This window comes from Pyxicephalus adspersus, chromosome 6, assembly GCF_032062135.1.
Source record: "Pyxicephalus adspersus chromosome 6, UCB_Pads_2.0, whole genome shotgun sequence".
NCBI classification, from domain to species: Eukaryota; Metazoa; Chordata; class Amphibia; order Anura; family Pyxicephalidae; genus Pyxicephalus; species Pyxicephalus adspersus.
Genome location: NC_092863.1, coordinates 31,732,489 through 31,756,982, shown reverse-complemented (window position 1 = coordinate 31,756,982; position 24,494 = coordinate 31,732,489). Strand labels below are relative to the sequence as shown.

Sequence of the window (24,494 nt, the reverse complement as noted above, 5' to 3'; positions counted from 1 at the left end):
GTGGCTGGTAGTGTTTTCACAAGTCTTCAGCTGACTGCCAGTTATAAATTAGTTGTATGACTCTAAAACCACCCCCATCACATCTCTGAGCCACTGAATACCCCCTCTCCACACAACTGGATGACATTCCAATGTACATACAAAAAATCATCAGTGCATATGCGTATAACACATTAGGTTCGATCCGACATAGGAGTGAAGGCAATAATTTAAAGTACAGACCTTATTAGCTCTAAACTGATGACCTTTAAGGGCTTTTAGAGTGTCCGCACAGACAATTGTATACTGTATTTTTTCACTTTTCCATGGTCACAAAATCTGAGATTATATTGTGCACTAAAATTACTGCTTTCTTAGCTTTCAGAAAAAAAAATATAATGGTTTAGGGGGTTTTAAGAAATCTTCAGCAATTTTTTTGCAATGTCTGTGCAAAAGAAAATGTAAAAATTTCCCTGTACACATAAAATTGACATGTTGTAACATATTCAATTGTTTCAAGAAAGATATTCTTTTTAAATGCTGTCCCACTGATTATTAAACATCTGCAGATTTATTATAATGTACTATGAAAAAAGCACGCATGTGCACCAAGCAATAACAGCATACATTTTAACACTCCTAACACAAACTCCATCCTCAATATGAATTTTACCAGCCTCATTTCTTTTGGTACAAATTGTGACAATCCAGATATAATCAGGACTAAGGTATGTATATTTAGGTATTTTATAATAAATGTATGTAATCTTCTCGCTCATGATATTCCATATTCTTCAGAGTTTTGTGATTGATGTCAGCAGATTTATTTGTTCTTCCAAGTGTGCACTGTAATCGCTCTAAATTTCTCAACTCCTAATACGTTGTCAGGACCAATGAGAATTAGAATTAATGCGGTACTGCAGGTGGCAACTCACATTAATATCTTGCACTCTGAGATATGAAAAATCTTCCTAGGTCTTTGTCATTCTCCTGTATAATTAGAAGTCTTAGGTTAATTCCTGTCTTGTAAATACAGGAACGGCAAGATGCGTGTGAGCCCTGTAGAATTCTGACTAGCCATTCATTATGCTGTTTTAAACTATGATTTTATTTAACTAACCCCTTGACTAAACTAATGCTTACCTTCGGGGCAGCTAGCAGTGCATGTCTAGGACTTTTCACATAGTCACAAGTGAAATAATTAGTGTCCTTTTTAAATCCCACTTTTACATTCCTGCCTGTTACACATTGTTTTGTATCATTAATTTTCTTTTACTAATTACTATTCTATCCTAGTTTTTATTATTCTTCACTATGCAGAATCCTTCTGGCCCTGTGGCACTTTTTCCCAGCGTGGAGTTTTTAGTCATTATTAAAAGGAGAAAACAAAGACCTTATATGTCCTGATTCCTGAGCCTCGCAAATGTCAGATTTACCTTATCTGAACCAAATGCAATTGGACCAAATAACCTGGTTGGCTCTGTATATTTTGAGTCTCTGGCTGTATTGGCATTCTATTGGAATGGAGTATCATTTAGCGCAAGCCAGGAAGAGTATAACTCCATAGTTTTTAAAGCAAGTCCGAAAGGGGAGGAGAGCTTTTTTTTAAATTTTTATATGTTTTTTATGTTTTTTTAATTTAGTCGTATATGCGCAAAACAAGAGCATAAATATTCATTTATTTCCACTGTCCATCTTGGTGATCGCCTCTCAGATTTCAGATTTCCACTAACGTGTCTTGTCATCATGTGGAGGTCTAAATGATACAGCGTTTGACATCAGGGAAAGTAAGAATTTACTACCTTACACTAACAGGGTGTTAACTAATAATTTTCACAACAGGGTCACCTTAAGCCGACAGCTGAAGGTTGTCCTTTTATTATTCAGTAGGGAAAGATAGAAGTGTATGTTAGGTTGCAGATAACAAAATCACATACACTCACTACTTCTGTCTTGGGAGCTGACAATCAATTTGTGTATGACAAGCTGCACTAATTTGGTAGGATACTTAGCAATTTAAATCTCAACAGATGACAATCAATTTCCACGCTCAGTGTACTAAAAGCTTCTGTAAATGCAAGTTTTTTTTATGTTGCTGTTTATGTTCCCAGCACTGATCAACTCTTCCTAAGTCTCTTTAGTATAGTGAAAGCTGCACTTATTTATGATAATATGGGGGGGGGGGGGATTATTGAACAAGTTAAATAGCTGCTTTAGACTGAGAAACAAAAGTTTTTTATGCTGGAGCCATTTTGGACAGGATACATTGCTTTGTTTCTGATACAGGTGCTAAAAATTTATTTTGAAACTCAATGGGTCTATTTATAAAACATGGAACCTGACATTCCCTCCTGCAAACTTTCCCTGGTAGGAATTATTAATGCTTCTAGAAAACATGGACCTGGAAGATTCCCACCAGGACATGTTTGAGGGAATGTCAGATTAAAGCATACCTAAACTCAGAAATTTTCACTTTACAGATAACCGCCTAGGTGATCAAGAATGAATGGGAGCGCAAAGCCTCCCAGGATAACTACATCAGGCATCCCGGGAGGCTCTTGGGCGCTCCTTCTGTGCTCAGGCATGTGCAGAAGAAGCATTTTTGCTCAAAGAGAAAAATTTGCCAATCTTACCCAAGTGCAGTGAGGTGATCCACGTGCACGCACGCACGTGCAGGAGGGAGTGATCCGACTGCCTTGCAGGATTGAAGGTAAATGTGTTTTTGTTTTTTTTGAGTATAGTTCCTCTTTAACTATTAGGAGCACTTTTTGATAACAAATACAGGTCTGTTGTGGGCAAAATACCCATAAAAGCCCAACAATTTGTTTCTGCAGTCTTGTTAAATATGTTGCCGTACTTGGCAAAATCCTCTTTTTCTAAAGCTGTGTAAAAATAAAAACAAATGCCATCTAAATCCAGCCTTTATGGGTTATCAGAGGCAGCTGCACTTAAAATCCTCAAATTAGTAGTTTTTTTCTTCTTGTACAGGTATTTACACGCAAATGCTATTTGCAGTGCTTGATTACTTTGGGTTTAGAAATAAACTTAGTAAATTCTGGATAGTTCTGGAAACTCTGTTTCTACCCAGAAGGAACCAGTTGAGATTTAAATACCAGCCAATCATTGCCCTGATGTACCACCCTTGTGGTTTATGGCATATTTTGGTGCCATTTTGGTTGGGTAGTTGTTAAATATTTATTATTTGTGGAACTGACACTGGAAGGAGATTGGAGGACACCTTAAGCTATGGAATGCCGAAAGTGGGCCTAAAGTCTTCTAGGGAAGTAGAATTTCCTCTCTTCTATAAGAATTGGATACTCACCTTTACTTTCCCAGATCATCTGATCCCTCCGGAACAGTCCTGGTTTCAGTCCTGCACTGTCCTGTAATCATTCTATCCACCTATCCCGAAGTGGAGGAAGTGTCGGGTACCGCCATCTTCCCATCTTTTTTCTTCTTCTGGTTACATCACCTAATCTTGAACTGCACATGTGTGAGATCAGCATGCATAGAGGGAGCAGCCAGAAGCCTCCTGGGATGCGTGATGTATGTATCTCAGGGGGCTTTGCCATGGCAATAAAGACAGAAGGGGAGGGACTTCAGCCATTATTTAAGGGGCTTAAAAAATAATTAAATTTTTACTACCCTTTTATGTAAAGTATGTTGGTGATTGGTCTGCTTTAACCTCCTAAGCGGTAACTCCGAGTGTGGCTTGGGGTAAAAACAAAACAGCTGAAAGCGGTAACCCCTAGCCACACTCAGGGGTAGCTAAAAAAATAAAGCCTTACCTGGTCTCACTGGCGTCCTCCAGTGTCCTGCCATCCTCTGGCTGCGTCCTCTTCATCCGATCTGTCCTCAGACGAGTGCACTGATGTTCCCCAGGAGTTCCCGGTGACGTGGGTGCGACCGTTGCTAGGGGCATGGCGGGAATTTCAAATTATCTTGTATTGCATTCAATACAAAATAACTATTATGAATGCAATACACTGAATTTATATGTCTTTCATGAAAATGTATTTTACAGTATAATAGTAGGAATATAATAAAGTTTGAAACACAAAATCATGTCAAAGTTTATTACTACATTTTTTATTATTTTTGAAAAAAAATATTTATTTAATTTATTATTTTGATATGATTTTGTGTTTAAAACTTTATTATACTCAAACAAATATAATATACTGTAAAATAAATTTTCATGAAAGACAATGTACCGTTTTTAGACATTTTAACAGGAACAGAAATGAACTGCCTGGGAGATTAAAGGAAGATCTGCAAGCCTCAAAGGTTTTATTGTCACCCTACTTGGAAGGACTTTGGTACAAACTGGGCACAGCAGTGGGGATGAGGACTACATACATATAAAATATTGATTGTAAACTCCTTCACCTGTATGATTGTTTATATGTCTTTCACTTGCAGCCCCTATTCCCTATTTATATTTCAATAGGTTTTTATTTACTTAAACAACAAGTAAATAAACAAATAAATACATACAAATCAGAGTAGAAGGTATACATAAAGAATAAACTTAAATAAACATAACAATAATATAGCGTATAAAAGTGAAAGCAACTATCCAAGAATATAATATAAGCAAGGAAATTAGACTCTGTATCAAGGCGTTGACCAGCAAAACAAAAGAAGTATTCAAGGGGTGGGGGTATCAAAGGGGGAGCACAGGGAGTGAGGGCAGAAGGGGAGGGGGCGGGGTAAAGTGTCCACTTCAAGTTGGAGCCAGAAACAAGGAATTTTGAGCAATCCAAGGATCCCTGGTAAGCTCAAAAACATGAGGGGTGTCCTTGACCATGCAGGTAAGTTTGTCATTCCCCATGATCCAGTTGGGTTTAACCGATAGGGGAGTCATCGATATGGAAGGAGGCTTCCATGCTCTGGCCGAAGTAATTCTTCCCGCCAGAAGCATATAGTTTAGAATTTTTTGGTGTATTTGGGCAATGGAATATCAATTTTGGTCAGCAGGGCACATTCCAAGCTAAAAGGAAGAGGGGTCTGAATAATGGAAGAGAGGAGTTGAAACATCTTCCTCCTGAATTCCTGCGACCACCCTATATGTTCCATATCACCTAGTCCACCACAACCTCTGGGACCAAATACCAACGTAACATAACCTTATAGTTAATTTCAACCAAATAACATTAAGTGAAACCTTGGAAATGTTGCAAGCAATCTTGATCCACTCATCCAACTCTCAGGTTTTATCTAGATCCCTTTCCCAAGCTTTCATATGGAGTAATTTAGAAGAGGGGGTTGAGAGTGCGAAGTACAAAATTCATTGCAGCCCCTATTTATTGACAGCACTGCATAACATGTTGGCGCTTTTTAATACAGTTTATTATTATTATTGTTATTAATATTATTATTATTTTTAATAATAGTATTAATAATAATAATAATAATCATAATTTAGTACATTCACATAGTTTAATCAAAGCTATCATAGCTGTATTTAAAATCCTGTTGCTTGGTGTCCGACAATGAGTGTTTGTCATCAAATCATGCATCATATACCTTAAGACACAGAGGTGTAATTGGTCCAATAGAACCAAATGTATATGATAAATAAGAATACAAAAAAATGTTTTATGGATGAATTATACCAGAAATAAACATGACTTACTTTAATCTGAAAGTTTCAGCTGAAACAAAACTAAAAGTAGATGCTGATTTTCATTTTGCATAGGAAAAATACAAGATATTTTGGAACACACAAAAGTGTATGAGTACACCCAAACCACTCTAAAGGACAGAAACCAGATTAAGAATTAAGAAGTTGAACATTTCCAATGCATATAAGGAACCAGGGACTAATAAGTCTGCATCGGTCTGCCTGAAACTAAATAATAATTCTGAGTGTTTTGACCATTGAATTGAATCCTGATGTCTACATATTTGGTATAATTCATCAGAATGTCTGAACTTAGGAAACATTGAGATTCTTCTTATTTTTTTGAAAGTATAGTGCTCAGGACAATGCAGTACAGGTAGTCCCCGGGTTAAGGAGATCCAACATACAGACACCTCCTAGATATGAATGGGGCTTCCCTGCTTGCTGGAGTGCAGAATGGAGGCTTGAAGGGGAAGGGTTTGCATGACTTGCAGAAATTTTTTTTTTTGCTAAACACAGCTGAGGTTGTGGGGGATGTTAGGGGGTGAGCTCTTTCTGCAACCTCTTGTAACTCTTTAATGACCCAGACAAACTCTGCACTTCTTTTTGCATATCAAAGCTCAACTTGCTCCAGAAGTTATTGAATGTCTAGGTCCATAAAGATTTTTTATTTAATTTGCTTAATAATTTGTTGAGACAAACATTTGTCCTAATTGCATTTATTAAAATATTGTACCTGTTCCGAGTTACATACAAATTCAACTTAGGAAGAAACCTACAGTCCCTATCTCGTATGTAACCCAAAGACTACCTATATAATTTATTAAATAATGACCAGTGTTACGTATAGATACATTTCGAGATTTCTTTTTTTTAGCGGAAAAACATAAATACAATAGATTGAAGGCTTTACTTACAGGTACTGCTAGATGAAGAGCTACTGATCTGCAGCAACACAGTTTGGGAGCTGTAGGTTATTTCACTTTCTTCGGATCCCAAACAACTGGGCGAATAACTGCAACTGTCTGCATTAAAACACATACAAACTAATTTACTGCCACCAACAAACTTATATTCCCAACATTTTAGGAGAACTCATATAGGTCACTAAATATTTCCCCCTTCTAGCCATTTGCGACCACACAGCTCATCAAGTTCAATGCACTTCCCTTAATGTAGACACATCTATTGAAAAGAAAAACACACACACACAAAACAACCAGTATTTCACTATTTCACTGAAGTAAATACAATTTCTCTTGATCCTATACCAGGCACTTCATTCTAATGGCAAAAAAAGGAATCTAGTATAGTCCCACCAAAACGTTTGCTTTTAATTCTTACCAGGTGTAGAAGTAAGCATGTTCACCAAAAGTTGGTAACTTCTATGAGGGGAAGAAGATGAATCTAAAAGCATCACCTGAAATTAGAAAATGGGGTTTTAAAAACTACCATCACTGATCATCTTTATCACAGAAATATTTACATACATACATGCATACATTTGTGTACTATGTTTAATATGAATGTTCAAACCGAATAAAGCTTAACATAGTAACAGAATGGGCCTGATTTATTAAAGTTCTCTGAGACTGGAGAAGAAAATCTATCATGAGTGACTGAAAATATTTGCCAAATAATAGCAAATGATCCCAATGAACCCAGCAATATGTCTGGGTTTATTTATAAGGTACGGTATATTTCTATTATATGCACTGGCAATCTTGTTTTGGGATCTAGCATTTACACTAAACAACTATACGTTCCATCTTGCACAGATATGCAGGCTCCTCTCCTGTACTAAAACTGCTTATTCTGTTTCCACTGCATCATGGATTTAAAGTTTCAGCTAAAAATGATTAGGCTGCAAAACATATTATCCTGGCTGAATTTGACAAGAAAATTCTCATGTCTTTTTTTTCAAGTAAAACATTCTCAGGAGTAAATGATCAACATCCCAGGAAAGGCATATAAGACATGACAATATTTCTAGTAGAAGGTACTATGTGACACAAGTTCAGAGGGCTGACAGTGATTTAGTCTCCAGCAGCATATGTGTGAAGGCCATTGTTGCAGAATGCTCGGATGATATAGATTCCCTGCATCATCACTCTCAGGGGTTGGATGGATGAAAAGATAAGCGCTTGACTCCAGCATTACGTGCCATAGGATACTAGTATATTCCCGTCCAGCATCAAACACCAACTTTTGTATTCACATACAGATTGCCACAACTGTATACATATTTAGGAGAAAAAAAACATACTGAAAATAGATACAGATGTAAAAAGGAAATTCTTAAAGAAAAAACATAAAATTAAACAATAAGGTGGGCAGTTAGTGCTCCAAGGAGTTGATGTTGACAGGCTTTGAGCTTCTGTCCATAGCATCATACTAACATCAGTTATGAGCTGCTTCCGAGATCATTTAGAATTTATTGACAAATGTAGCTGAACTCCTTCTGTCATGCATTGACCTGCATCAAGCAGATTTTCCATTCCTATAGACTTGTATAAGAACAAAAATCCATTTGATGCCCACTGACACAGGTCCTAATGTAATCTTGCTGGCAGCAATTCAAACTAGTAATAAACTCTTCTAGGGTAACATATTCTATAATCTTGATTTTGAACAGAAGCTAAACTGGACTTTATTGAACCCCACAGTTATTATTAGCTACACCCCAATCTGCTACACAGTATAACAAATATGATACAAGTTAGTCTCTTCTATCTCATGCCTACAGCTACTACTAACTAATGATTACAGTAGTACAGGGGTGTCAAACTCAAATACACAGAGGGCCAAAATTAAAACTTTAGACAAAGTTGTGGGCCAAACTTGAGGTTTATTGAAAAAATTGAGGAAGTTTTTCCTTTTCATTAGATATAAAACCTTTTCATATGGAAACAATTAGGTTTTGTTTAACATTCAATCTGGTACAAGCCTATAATAGAGAAACAGCACCGCTACTACAATTCCCTTCGTCTATAAAACAGTCCAATGCAGGGCCACACATAGGCAGAGAGGCCGCTGGTCTATAGAGACGCAAGTGATGCCACTACTACAATTCCCGGCACCATTTGCGTCCATAAAACAGTCCAATGCGGGGCCACGCATAGGCAGAGAGGCCGCTGGTCTATAGACCCCAGTGATGCTGAGAATTGTAGCCGCAGCACTATCTTAATGCTGTGGCGGACCTGCTGCAACTCATGTTTAAAATTCCTTTGGGAGCCCAAAAAAACTCCTTTGGGGGGCCAAGTTTGACACCCCTGCAGTAGTATAATGCTTTCACAGATGTAATAAGAGGGAAATAATGGAGCCATGAGCCTAATAATGGTTCCCATCTCTGCTACCCCTGTTGTTACACAACAGGATTTTTTCTCATCTGGATTCTAACTTTGAAAATGTAGAATTAAAAATAAAAAACACACAGAAGTCGTGAATTAAATGATTTACATCCACACCTTCAACAGCAGTTAGAACTAAAATGATCAAGATTAGGTGCACCCAGGTGGGTCCCTTATTGGAGATGAGACAAGCGATATCACTTCCGACTTACCAGTCTGATCACATAATGGATTTATTGCTGTTGTGGAAATCTTCACTGATGACATTTATTTATTTTCTTACCCAGTTCTGACTGGTGTTTTTTATTAAACTTTATCCAAATCTTGTTTTAATAGTTACTTGGTCTTTGAGATGCTGATTATCCAGATATGCCCTCTAACAAACTATGAGGTCTTCTAGAAATAGATGTATAGCTTTTGGACCAAGTGAAAGGTGGAGCACTGAGAATGTATAGCCTGAAGGGAAAACCAACTGGCTTTTTCACAGTATGGATGCTGTGATGTATTGCCTATGTAATAAATTGCTACATGAAATGCTATGCTGTTATCAAAAAGAATCCTCATCATTTAGTGTCCTTTAATACATGACCACAACACATCCATGGAGAAGGATGCAGACGGGAGCCTCCTACTTACCGGCCCTCACTAGAACTCAACGGTGCCATGTTCATAGCGATCACCCGTTCCACTGTCACAGAAAATGATCATGAAAGAACATTTCCAATGATGTCACCTGAGGAGGTGAAAGCATTTCCTCCCCAGTGAACACTCCTCCTTGCCATATTTATCGATTTTTCGATCTGCCTGATCACCACTTTATAGATCGCCAGATAGCATCACCATGCTTCCCCAGGCCCTGAAAATGCTATTATTATCAACTCTCTGTTTGAGCATGCGTTGATGGCATCGGTTTCATACCTTCTGTGTTCATTCATAATTCAGTGAAGAACACTTCTTCATTGACTGTCAAGACATAGGCTTGGATAGGGATTAGATCTGTAAGTGTTACAGAACTGCACAATGTCACAGTCATATATGTATATCATCTGTGTATTTATCTGTGTTTGCCTGAAGTTCAGTGGTAAAGGTTAGTCTGAATCTGAAATGATATCACTTTACAAAGACAAAGCCAGATAAATAGATTGATAGGATAGATACAGATAGATAGATGGATATACATGCAATATATTCTCTTACTTGTTGATCAGGTGATTTCACTCTGTCATCCAGAAGATCATACTCACAGTCCTCTTCTGAAAACAGCAGCGGGGAACAGTCATTTCCAGAGGAATACCAATCTGGGCACTTCTTTTTATTACTTCTGTCTGGGTGGTAACTCTGGACATCTTCCTGAATGCTCTTATCTGCATGATAAGAATGATAAATCAGAGAAGATAAAAAAGTTGTAGGGTGACAGCCAAAAGTAGATATAAAAGTGGTGTATGGATATCTAATGGATTTATTTTCTCTTTTTATTGCAGCATGTTCAGTATTTATTTTCTCCAACAAGTAGACATTTTCTCTTTTCTACTTTCTATTAGTTTAGTAGAGTGGTTCCCAAAAGGCACTTAGAGATCCAGCTGTGGTTTGCCTTGAAGGGGACTTCAGCATGTATTTATAGCTTCATCTGGTGTAAAAAAATAACTAAAGTCTGCACTGCACAGATTTTTTTTATATATCTTCATCTGTAATGACTTTTCTTTTTTGCATATTTTTTAATAGAAGTTATTTATAGCAGCAAAAATATATTTTGTTACTGCTGCATTTAGGCTTATAAGTAGCTCATACAAAGTACCTAGTATGTATGGAAGATATAATTGCTAATAACTTTTCTTTCCAAAAATTTTAGTTCTAGGGTTGTCATACCTTTCCATTAGTGTACTTTTTGTCACTGACTTAAAGCAAGTATGCAGATTTAGGGGTCATTCTCACTTTATAGCAAAGTGCTGCATTTTACTAAACACACACTCATTGCAAATTGCTTTGCCACGCACTGCGGGTGGCAGCCTATTTATTTGGATGAGTTGCCAATTCACATCGCACACAAACGTACTGCATGCTGATTTTTTTTTTTAAAGTTTACCGCACAGCAGTACAGTGTTCCTAAGATGCATTTGGGATGCTACAATGAATATCAACACAGGGCCCCAACATATGTACTGTGCATTTATTCTTCTTTTCCTGATCTACATTTTTCAAACATAGGCTCAGTAATTTGGAAAGTGTTAAAGCCAGAGACAGAAAGGCAATTGGTATCATTAGATAGAGATCAGGAAAGGAAGCATCCAGAATTATCTGGCTCGGGCTTCCTTTAGATGTACAAATATTAACTTGTGCTACCCATATGTTGGAATTTATTCTGTGTGCAATATACTGTCGTTATATTCATATTTATTAAATTTACCATAACCTTTACATTTTAGAGTCTAACTCTGTTCTGAGACCATTAAAGCACAAGAACATGATAATAAGAAAAATATGGTAAATAGATCCAAGCAGTGTTTTTCCATTTTGCCAGTGAATTTAGCAGTTCCCATTTGTAGCCTCTGCGTGTCACTGCTGTGGTGAGAACAGTGTGTCTCTGCGCTGACCCAGAATTAAGGTTTTCCTTTAATGTTTCAATATTCTGCCAGCACCATTGAGTAATCAACGTGTATAACTCCTCAATAACACTACAATTCTGCAAGTAAGAGGTTGTGAGAAGTTCAGCGGTTCCACTCTTGCAAACAGTTTTTATGGAGCTGTGCTAGCCTGTAGAAGAACCATTAATAATTGCTGGGAAATGGAAGCATTGATTAAATATCAACAGTAATGGAAAAGCAAACTGGAACAGGTAAAATATATTTTTGACCATGTGCTACACCAGAGTTTGCAGGACTATTTCTAAGAGTAACAAAATATATAATAAAAAATCACATAGAAGCCATGTGCAAACATGCAAGTTTACATTAAATATACAGTAGACAATTGGCTACATTAGGAAATATTGAAAAGAAGGAAAGTTAACGTATTGCTCAAAGCAAGGAAATAGACGCAGTTCCTAGCATGCACAAGGAATAAAACAGCTGTAATTAGCTTGCTGTGAAAAACACCTCTAATTTCCTCTTCTTTATTCAGTTCTTAGACAAGCAACAGAAGAGTGTATATTACAAATATTTCCTACATTGCAATGCCAGTATTTTTCTTTGTATGAAATTTTAACACCAAGGCCACATCTAGGCTACTAATGTGATAACGCTGAACAATCAGAATATATATTTATTAAGTATACAGGCTTTGATTCGTACATATGCCATCGGTTAGAGCTGAAGGGCATCAAAGGCAGTTCCAGACCACACATGATAGCGCTTACACTAAATCTGCATTTAAAGCATCTTTTGAACATACTGCCTCTTTGCTCTGGTTATTTTTGTATATGTAGATACATGATCACTTGCTCACAAGAGAATTAGGCAGAAAATGTATTCATAATATAGACCGGGAACCCTTTTGTTGTGCTAAAGGGAAACATTTTGCTAATAGTGGTAAAATAATGCATAATAATAATAATTCTAATCCTTTAAACAAGACTGAAAGCAATGAATATGGTTATACACTTATATACTTTAATTATAAATGACATTAGCCATGAGGTTTTATTATCTTTGGTCTATTTTAGGTCTTTTTGAATCTTTTTTACTGCTAGGTCAAACCCATGGCCACCAAGACCACCAGTGGTTACTACTACATTTACCATCTACACTGATCTCAATGTAATGGGGTAATGGTCACTGACATCCAGTCTAAGGGGTCACCTTTATACTGATCACCAATGTAAGGGGGCATTTGATTGATCACAAATGTAAAAAGGTTCTCATACACTGTCATTGCAAGGACTGTCCAGTGATGCAAAGGGTCAATACACTGACCACTAATATAACAAGACGAGAGTTGCAAGTGAGAACCCAAAAGGATATGGTCTCTTAGCTCACAATAAATACGATTGCCAAGCCCGGTTGTATCAATATGGAAGAAAGGAGAAAGGAGAACGGCTCTTTGTGGCAACTATTAATCATATTTGACATCCTAGTTTCAACATTGCATAGCTAAATTATGATTTCATACATAAAGTGTCACAGGTAGTCACAGAACATAAAATCTTATCTCAGAATGACATCAAAATACAGGGTTGTCTCTGGTTCCTGTCGTGTTTATCCATTTTGGCTTTCCATTTTGGGGATAGTAGAGACTGTATTGATATGTTCTGAGATGTACTTTAAATTGAGAGTTTCAATGGTATGGGTAATATGTTGTAGAGTTGGTACCTCTGATGAAAATAAGTTACAGACAAGATGAGTTGAATGTCAGTAATTTGAATAGTCTATACAGGAAACCCTTGGTGGACTAAATGGTATGGAACTATCATGAAGGTTAGAGATAAAACCAAAAGGATGTTAATGATTGATTAGTTATTGAATCATCCATACAGGGAGACCTTGGTTGACTTTATTGGTCTGGGTATCTGAAAGGATTCAGTGAGAAAATTACTGCTGCTGGCTGGATCAGAACCTATCAATATGGTCTCTACTATCCCCTGAGGAAACCAAAATGGAGAAACGTATCGGGACCCAGGGACAACCCTGTATTTTGATATCAATCTGAGATAAGATTTGGTGTTCTTCTGTGTTGACTTATTGGTAATTATTGGCAATTCTTATTCTTGTTTCATTGAATTATTTTTTAAAATTTTTGAAAAAATATTCTGTGGTTCCCTGGTAGCTACCCCACATTGGGACCTGTGCAGTGGACCAGATCTGCAAGGCATAACAAGGAACTCATTCAACAGGAGACCAATTGGACTAATGGTAAAAACCTGCTCACCATCTTGGTCAGATTGCAAGGATAACAATGTCTACTGTGCTTGTACCCTGTACCTGTACTCTTCTCTTTTAGAAAACAAAAAAAACGCTAAAACAATAGAAATCTACATAAAATACTTTTTCCATTTAGAATGGAGAGATCAGATGATCAAGGAATGCCACTATTCATCTTTTATTTATTTCTGTTTCAAAATGTACTTTTTACATTAATGAACTTTTAGCTGTAGATATATTCATTCTGAGTAGGGATTGAAATTTGTAAATGATTCCTCCCAGGTAAGTTGATCTAAATGATAAGAAGTCCTAGGAAACAACCTGTAGCCACTCTTTTTACTTTTTACTTTAACACCCTGATATTTACATCATGTTTTCCTTTTAATTTCATCATCTTTCTTTAATAACTAAGGTATACTTCATAAGAAAAGTCTCTGAAACGCATAAAAAATATAATACGTCTTTCTGTTGATTTATTACTTCCCATGCTGGAGTTTTACTGGTGGAGTTAGTTTTTGGTAACACAGTCTTTATAAAAATGGAGAAATTGGAATAAATGGTACTTGGACTGCTGAGGAACAAGAGGTTGTTTTCAAGTGTCTGATTTATAAAGAAACTGTGGTAATGTTCTGTCTCTTCAAGTATCTTGTAATATGTCAGCAGCCTCTGATGTTTGATATGTAGTGTAACACTGAGGGCAACTTTTAACAGAATCCTAAAACAAAGCAGCAGTCTCCTGTAACATGGGAATAAGTAACATTTAATGATCAAAGGTGGAACGTTTCAGAGATTCACAAATTTTATACTTGACATCAATTAAGAAAAATGTGTGAATGCTTGGTGAGCGTTGTGTAAATCTTGTGAGTTTCACAAGATCTGGGTGAAAACATTTATAAACAGATCCCTATTAGTTTTTTTCTGGGTACAAGTAACAATAGAAATCTATATAGATATAGAAAATACATTACATATATAGTCATATAGATACTCTAGGTATGCAAATACTCTATTAATATTCATGCTTCTACATTTTAGTATTCACAATAATGCACCATAATAATTGTGAGTAGAGGTTCCTTTAAAGTTGGAAACATTAAAGGATTACTCCTAAAAGGTGCATGGCTTTATCAGTTAGGTAAAGAACCAGCACTATTTTAAACTTTAAAAACAAAAATTACAAAATATATAAGCACTTATCTGCATATACCGTATGTGGATATTATGGAACCCCAACTCAAGCAGTGATATACTTTGGGGTGTGCAAGAGAAACAACTAAAGATCTGACTCCAGTGAGAACCCAACAAGTGCTTTTGGGTTGTCTGTATTTGTTGTTATTTGGTAAGGAAGCGCACACTGTTATCTGTAGAAAAGAAAAAAATGTCCAGGCTTTTTAGGCATGAAATATACTTAGGAGCTACCTATACAGTGCAGAGTTTAGTGGAATTTTATCAACCACATTCCAGATGTGATATGTTTCTAGCAAAAGGAAAAATTTAAACATCCATTTGGTTGCTATTTACAATTTTTTTTACAAATAATATAACATATTATATAAATCATCAATTTCTGTAAAAAAACTATAGTTTTCCTTTAGATTGACTATATCTCTAAGATATGGCTTTCTTAGAATCTCAAAGCAAAAATAAAAGCAATAGTTAATGCCCTCACACATCACTAGGTTAGCTTTGTTTAGGGCTGTCTGCTTAGTGCCTTACCTACAGGCTTAATAGGCCCATGGGCTACGTCAGGGGACGGCAAACTTTTTGGACTACTGGGCCATTTCAGGAGGTCAAGAAGGTATACTAGCCCAGAAGAAACAAGGTGACAAGGAAAGTTTTTTTCCCAACTGTGTCTGCAAGCGAGCAGCCTCATCCGTGGTGTAGTCGCTGTACGTGTGCGGGTGCTTGGCATCGAAATGCCCCTTGAGATTGGACCGCTTGAAAGTGCTGTTGGTGTCGTTGCACACTAAACACAGGACTTTGTTGCCGTGTTGGATGAGGAAGACTTCGTCAGTCTATTCAGGGTTGAAGACACAACGTTTGAGGTCAACCTTCCTGAGACTGGTAGCTGCGCGCTTCTTCTGCTCTTTAGACATAATGATTGGGGTTACTGTGCAGGAACTTGATGATATTGATGATTTTGTGACTCTTCAATTAGGCTGTAACTAGGGGGGGTGTTAGGCCGGAGTGGAATACTGGCTAGGCCGTATCCGGCCAGGGTTTGCCTACCTCTTGGCTATGTACTGAACAGAAAATTATTAAATCATATCATGCTTGCACATCAGCAGCCATATGATGTATATAGGAAGCCTTATGTAATATTGGAGAAGCTGATTTACAGTAAACACTACAAGACATGATACTGAGATATTGGGGCTGATTTATTAAAGCTCTCCAGGGCTGGAAAGGATACACTTTCATCAGTGAAGCTGGGTGATCCAGCGAATCTGGAATGGATTTCCTAAAAGTCATTTTCTATTTACTTGCAAATTGTTTGAATCCTGGACCAGATCTATTCCAGGTTTGCTGGATCACCCAGGTTCACTAATAAAGTGTATGCTCTCCAGCCTTGGAGAGCTTTAATAAATCAGGGCCAATGTGTTAATAATTAATAAAAATTGTTCTGGATTTTGGGTATCCATATTATATCAGTGTCTAAAAAAAAACACTAAGAATATTACTGGTTTTCTGTTAAAAAAAAATCTTACAGCTGATGTAGCAAAAATGTCTTCAGTCCTTATTAAATTGCTTGTTTGTGCAGTAGCATGCTTAGTTGCTTTTGTAGGATAAAGGAAATATTCTACCACCCACTGTTAGTGGTTTTTATTTTCTTATACCAAGTTCACTCTCTGGGCTCTATTTGTAAAACAGGGAATATGACATTCAAAATTGCCCTTGTGGGAATCAATTACTGCTATTGAAACATATGGACCTGGAAATTCCCACGAGGGAATGTTTGAAAGAATGTCTTATTCCCTGTTTTTAAAATGGCGCCCCATGACTATTAGTTAACCAGCTCCTATTTATTTTACACCGGTAGCACTGCTGGTATTAATGCGGTATGATGCCTTTGTTTGCAATATACGTGACATATTGAGAAGACATATGTAAAAAATAAAACTATCCCTACATATGAAATCTGCTCAAATTCTATTGATTTTCTTTAACACTAAATACAGAATGTATATGTATGTGTTAATGATATTTCATAATAAATGCACTTGTAGTAGTGATGACTCCCCATATGGACATAATGTTATGTGCAAACCAATGATCTCACCATTGTTGGGTCAATGTGTGACATCTGGCTGACATCTCTGTGATGTGCTTGAGATTTCATCTTCCATTTTTCATCCCACCATGATGTGAACAGCATCTGGTAACATACAGAGGAATAATATAGTAGCTTATAACATAATATAGCAATATCTGCTTATATTCGCGGCAAATCCATACAAATAGCTTTTGTTTAGAAGTAAGAGTGTGGAATTCAGGAACACTTTAGAGATTTCTCCACAAGGATACAAATCTACTTCTTGTGAAGGTATTTATTAACTGTACTGTATAAGGGATTATTCACTATATAAAGAATATCTTAGGTTCAAACCTATTTACTAGCCATTCGACTGCTCAGGAGCTTTCGTGTCATGGATACTGGATGCAGAAAGTGGTGTAGAACCTCTACTATCTTGCAGCTCTTTCCTTGTCTGCTCTGGGAAAAAATAAGTGAATTGAGGCATGTTTGGGGGTACAGGGGCCACTTAGAGCCTCGAGAATGAAAACTTGTTGAATTAAAAAACCCAGGGAGTACAAAATCAAAGTCGAAACATGCTTTAATATTACAGTAAAACCTTTAACTGGTGAAATTATAGAATTTTTTTCTATGCACTAACCAAGAAGCCACATATGTAACAATAAATCAAAACACAGACTAGTTTTTGGCCAACAAAGTAGTTAACGTATTAAACATAAAATAGGAGAAACAGGGCTGGATGGGTAAAAGAAATTATGTATCCCCAAGGCAGAGGGGTAGAAATCTGGAGCCCCTTCCATAACCTTTCTACCCACAATGGAGCCACATTGTGGGGATGAAACCTTTCTACCAATGATGGCCATTCCAATTGTCTGGGTCAGATGGGGGTCTGGTATAGCCTGGAGGAAGGGGGGTTGCACACTTTTTCCCCTTCCGTCTCTGGCCTTCCAGGTTCCATGCCTGGAAAGGATATGGTATTATTATTAACTAGGACCCCACACAGATATTTTGATTTTTTTGCAAATAACAAATGAATACTACATCCTAAAGACAACAAAAAACTGTGTTCTGAATGTTTCATTTATTTACCAGCTCATTCTTCCCAGCTCATTCAAATACAGTAAAAAAAGAAAAAAGTTTTTGTGAATGGATGAATGTGTTACATTTAAATGAATGTTTCCAATTGAATTAAGACATTATGAATTAAGTGACTTCAGTGGCCATACACAGGTGTAACATTATGATGATTTCATTATTTTCCTTGTATTTAGAGACTTTAGGAGGACTTTAAATGTGTTTTGCCTTCCACAAAAAAATGTTAGTTCTGTTTTGTGTAATTTGTTTTACTTCTTTATCGCCTAGAGCAACCTAAAGGTGGAATGTTTCCATTTTTTTTCCAGTAGAACCTCTAGTCTGCATGCAGTCACTATTTTAGAGCTTTAGTAGTTATCACATGTTTGGCAATTTGTTCCGTGAATCAGTGAACATTTAATATTATTAATATACAGTATTTATATAAGGCCATCATATTACGCAGCGCTGTACAAAGTCCATAGTTGTGTCACTAACTGTCCCTCAAAGGGGTTCACAATCTAAAGACCCTACCTCAGTCATATGTCATTTATACAGTCTGAGGCCAATTTTAGAGGGAAGCCAATTAACCTCACTGCATGTTTTTGGGAATATATACATAGGCCCTGATTTATGAAAGCTCTCCAAGGCTGGAGAGAATACACTTTCAGAAGTGAATTGGGTGATCCAGAAAACATGGAATGGATTTTTAAAAATCCTTTTCTATTTGCTAGCAAATGTTTTGAATCCTGGACCAGTTCCATTCCAGGTTTGCTGGAACACCCAGTTCACTTCTGAAAGTGTATTCTCTCCAGCATTGGAGAGCTTTCATAAATCAGGGTCATAGTGTCAAAATATAGTACACATATATATATATATATAGTTTAAAATATAGTACAAAAAATATATACTATGATGCATAGTGTCAAAACATAGTATATATATATATATATATATATATATATATATTATATATGATATATATTGCTGTTAGTGGAAGCGGTTATACAAAATGGTTTATAAAATGTACCAATAGTTCAATGTTAGATACGATTCTGACAGCGATACTAAGCTTGGACCGTTGTAGAAATCATAATCTTAACATAGGAAAGAAATGTAAGCAGTGAACAGACGTCACAAAGCTGACATGAATACAAAGTAAAGATACCATTATTGTACTGTTTTGATCTTTTTAAAAATAAGGATGATCTCATTCTCAGTGTACATCCTCCAGACACACACTTCTTAGTGCCAGCTATCAGAAGACAAATATGACCTTTTCAAGCAGTCCCATGTAAATAACTGACCTTGGAGATGTACTGAAAATAAAACACTATTTCAGCTGGTCTGTTCTGTATCAGAAGATTAAACACAGGTTTTTAAAATACATTTGATCCTCCACCGAGGGGAATATACTCCTGGTATAATTTACAAACATAGTCCACATAGTAAATTATATACTTTAAAGCTGAACTGTATGCAGATATGCAGGACTCAAACAGTTTCAGCGCTGTATTCATTATTATTTAATGCATATTTTAAAAGCAAGCTGTGTAAATACCTGCATTTGACTTGGTGTCAGCGTTACTGGGAAAGGGAGAAGCAGTACAAGAAGCCAATCAGTTATGCTGCTGTGATGATAGGAACAAATAAAACAGCTCACCGAGTCTGCCCTCCTGAACCTAATACACATCTACAAAACATTTTTAATAGTCTATATCAGAGCTGCCCACACTTGTTTGGCTTGCAAGCTACTTTTAAAACTACCAAGTAAAAATGATCTACCAACAATAAAAACTTGGACTTTTAACTTAATAATAAAATTACATACATTATATTAATATATAAAATTATATAAATTCTCTCAGAACATCTAAATGCTTATGCCACTGTTCTCTTAAAGCATCCAAAGGCTTATGTGATTGTTAGATCAACTATTATTGAATTGGCTTGAATCCAACACTATATTACAATAAGTCCAAGAGTTTTTATCTTAACTATAATCTCTTTGAATATCCTGGGTGTCACAGGGGTTGTTGTACTCTTTAGTATATTTCTATATGCACTAAAAAGATTTAGAAAACATTTATTTGTATTCATTGTAAATTATATGTATATTTATGAGGCTAATCAAATATTATTATAGTCCTAGGGTGTCTATATCCCCTGAGGAAGCCCATCTGGGTGAAATGCGTCGGGATGAGACCCCATTCTCTGTCTCATGATCTATAAGCAAGTCTGTAAACCTACTTATCAACTAATATAGTGTGGATAGAGTCCCTTATTATGCCAATCTGTAACATGATTCTACCATTGTTTTACATTTTTTTTGTGCTGAATATTATTAAAAATTACACTGTTTTTTTACATAACTACCTCAAGCCTATGGTGCCTTTTGAGAAGCCTATCTTTCCTTTTCTTCCTTCTAAGTATAGTCCAATTTCTGCACATCAAAGGCTTCGGCACCCAAACCATTTGATTGTAAAACATATACTCATCAAGCAAAGGAAGTTTGTTTAGCCTTAGAATATTATCACTTTCGGACCTAATAACTCCTGTGCGTGGTAGAGTTTTTTTTGAAAGCCAGAGCTTGGCGATCTACTCACGTTAGCTTTGTGATCTACCGGTGGATTACGATCCACCTGTTGGGCACCCCTGGTCTAGATGTTAGATTTGAATCTAATGCTAATCTATTAAAAATCAGAGGATTCTCGATCAAAATTTTAAAGATACCGTATTTTTCGGACTATAAGACGCACTTTTAGAACGGTAGCTGGAAATAGCCTTATTTAATATTGTAAAGTGCCAGTTTTCAGCCAGTTTTATTTTTGTCATTGATAGAACTATGTCAACAAAAAGTGTTGAATTTATAAGCATTAAACTTCATTTACTGAATAAGTTTTGTAGGTCCTTTGGTGGTCTCAAAGACCATTATTGCTGCCCCTTATTTGAGGAAGGTAACTACCACTAGATCCACACACTAATATCAGATCCTATAGTCCAGAATGTATTAAAGCTAAAGCCAGGCAAATAGTATTTGTCAGAAGTCAACAATAAATAAATAATTATTTATCAGATTTGTAATGAACTTTGATAGGTCATCATGGATGATTCATGAGTCTATGAATCTAACAGTCAGAACATCTATTTCTTCTGTGGTCATACCACACAGCTTCACAAGCTCAAAAATATACCTTACCCCCGAAATGACTGCAACAGCACCCAACTAGTGAGGAAAAAGTGAATTGAGCTGATTCTCTATTAACATTTATAATGTAATTGCTTATTCTTACTTAGTTTTTCATTGCTCAACGTTCAGAAAATAATATTCACAAAAAAATCAGAGAAACTGGACAAATATTTTTAAATGTGCTGAAAATGTATGATTACCACAGCCAGTCAGATCTCCTGAGTGCCAATAAATCTGGACCCCGCTGTAATAAGAGTCTAGTGCAGGAACTCGGGGGAGACCGGCCAGGATTGATAAATTCATATTGGACTCATTGTAATGTAACTTAAAAGGGCCATTTGGTTTAATGCGTGTTTCTGTGACCTGCTTTATTAATACTTTTTTATGCTTATATATTCTAGCCGTGAGCATAAAGTGAGCAATGGCTTTCCATATTTTTGGCCACATTCTGTTAGCAAATGGGAAAAACAAGCAACTTATTAATAAAGATCTTCTCCCTATACTACAGAAATGTTGTGCTCACAGCTTTTACAGCCATATTTTCTTGGAACAGTCTATGATAATATTGTTGTTGGGTGAGAAAAACAATAAACTTTATTATTTATTAGTTATTTCCTATACATAGTTTTTTTTTTAGTACATCAGATGCACGATTAGAATGTCAAGAATTTTTTTTTTCCCTATCTCTGTATCACTCTACTTTTGAACTGAACTACTACATCAGAGTTATTCTGTAGCATGATTTTAGGATCAAACTTCTCTGATTTTACAATCCCACATAGGTATAGGGCAAAAAAAACCCCATACAACACTGTATGAACAGAAATAATCCAAGACTTGGTCCTCTCTTTCATGGGCATAAGCAAAACGACATACTTGTTGATCAGGTGCAGGCTTCAAGCTTCACTTTAAAACTAAAGTTGCTTATTATTTTTAATATTATTAATATTATTATTATTAATAAACAGGATTTATATAGCCCCAACATATTACGCAGCGCTGTACATTAAATAGGGGTTGCAAATGACAGACTAATACAGACAGTGATATAGGAGGAGAGGACCCTGCCCCGAAGAGCTTACAATCTAGTTGGTGGAGGAATTACCACACAATAGCAGGGAGATATGAAGTGGTGGTAATAATAATAATAATAATAATGCAGAAAATTGAACCTGGTGTGAACCCTTTGTAAGGAATAATTCACTTCTTAGTAATTATAGTGAAAAAGCAACAGGTTCAACAAACATTTAAATGCAAATAACATCCAATCATGTAAAACAAATACATTCATTTTCCTTGCACGAGATTGAAAAGTCAGAAGAGCTGTATCACTAAACAAATTATCCAAGCTAGTAATTTACTTTGCTAAGTGAACAGCCTAAACTTCTCCTAAAAATCAAACACAATATTTTTTTGTTGTCTGCCCTAGAACCAATAAAAAAAACAAAAGAGCAGAGAAGGCTAAGGCTGGGGTAGATTATAACTGGGGCAGTTTGGGTGGTCAAAGTGGAGAAGTGGATGGGAAATATACTTTCTATGCTGCAGTTTACCTGCTATCATTAGCAGTGTCTGGATACCAATTCCCTATTCTTCTGTAGAATGCCCACACAGCAGCCCTCGTCATTCCCTTAACTGTTCTCTGCTTTTTCTTCTCAGCATTTCATCCTTTCCCCTCCAGAGCAGTATGGGAACTGCTGACTGCACAGCCAAGCACTAAACAGAACAGAGAGAATAAGTTTCTCCTAGTTTTAACTATCCTATCTGCAATTCTTGTAGTGTAAAGTATAAGTAATTGGTAATGAGATGTGTACAGCGGCAGCGCTGCTGTTCTCTGCAATTTGGCTTGAGAGTTCAAGCTCAGGGTCACAGGGGTCTGAATAATTAGCCTTCTGCTATTTGAGTCCTTCTGTAAAAATTGGTACGACGCCTTTTCGCACATATAAAGGAAGTGCCTGGGGTAATTGGCTTGCAGTGATATTTATTACCTTTTCATGATGGTAACTGCAGGCTGATGGTAAAACAAAATATTGTTCTGTATGCTTGGTGTACCTACCAGTACTTATATTCTGTATGTATAGGATCTCTACAGTACTTCCTTCTCATAATATTCTGTATATATACCTTTTACAGTACTTCATTCCCATGCTATTTTCTACATATAGGCTCTGTACAGTACTTCCTTCCCCTGGGATTCTGTATATATAGGCTCTGTACAGTACTTCCTTCCTATGATATTCTCTATGTATAGGCTCTGTACAGTACTTTTTTCTCCTAGTATTCTGTATGCATAGCTCTATACAGTACTTCCTTTCCATGGTATTCTGTATGTATAGGCTCTGTAAAGTACTTCCTTCCTGTGATTTTCTATATGTATAGGTTCTGTACAGTACTTCCTTCCCATGGTATTCTGTACGTATAGGTTCTGTACAGTACTTCCTTCCCATGGTATTCTGTATGTATAGGTTCTGTACAGCACTTCCTTCCCATGGTATTCTGTATGTATAGCTCTGTACAGGACTTCCTTACCATGATATTCTATATGTATAGGTTCTGTACAGTACTTCCTTTCCATGGTATTCTGTATGTATAGGCTCTGTACAGTACTTCCTTCCCATAATATCCTGTATGTATAGGCTCTGTAAACTACTTTCTTCCCATGACATTCTAAATGTATTGGCTCTGTACAATACAATGTGTGTGTTTGTGTGAATGTGTTAATTTAGCTTCAGTTATTGAGCTATGTAAACAACAAACTTTTTACAATCCATGGAATGGAGGCAGAGAAAAACGTGTAAAAAATTTTTAAAGCTCCATGTGCTGGGTACAGAAGACTTTATAATATTCAATAAATTGTATTTCACTATTAACTTAATTCTAAAAAAAAACAAAACTTGACCATAGTTAATATTCCTGGTATATATCAGCAGAATGAGGTCTATTGCACAGTACTATTTGTATAACTCAATGCCCTGATTCATCAAGCAGAATCGGATTATCGGTCGCGCATTCGTATTCGCGATCCGAAATCGTAGCGCTATTCAGCAACTGAAAAAGCTCGCGGCCGGAGCCACGCATCTCCGGCAGCTTTACACTGGCGAGCTTGCATTAAAAGTCACTGTTCCCCATCGCCTTAATTGGCAGATTCGCGCTCCCTATTGCTTATTATTGTGAA

The 24,494-nt window shown here is 36.5% G+C and overlaps 1 protein-coding gene across 1 annotated transcript in view; it reads right to left on the bottom strand.

Annotated features, from left to right (window-relative positions):
- The window catches only part of LOC140333443 (uncharacterized), a 43,052-nt gene that overhangs the window by 11,576 nt on the left and 6,982 nt on the right, over positions 1 to 24,494 (bottom strand). The window contains exons 2-5 of the mRNA XM_072415127.1: positions 17,089 to 17,184; positions 10,200 to 10,319; positions 6,950 to 7,025; positions 6,523 to 6,630 (exon numbers count right to left, since the gene is read on the bottom strand). Of these exons, the coding sequence (XP_072271228.1) occupies positions 6,523 to 6,630; positions 6,950 to 7,025; positions 10,200 to 10,319; positions 17,089 to 17,184 (400 nt within the window). The remainder of the gene's footprint in view (positions 1 to 6,522; positions 6,631 to 6,949; positions 7,026 to 10,199; positions 10,320 to 17,088; positions 17,185 to 24,494) is intronic.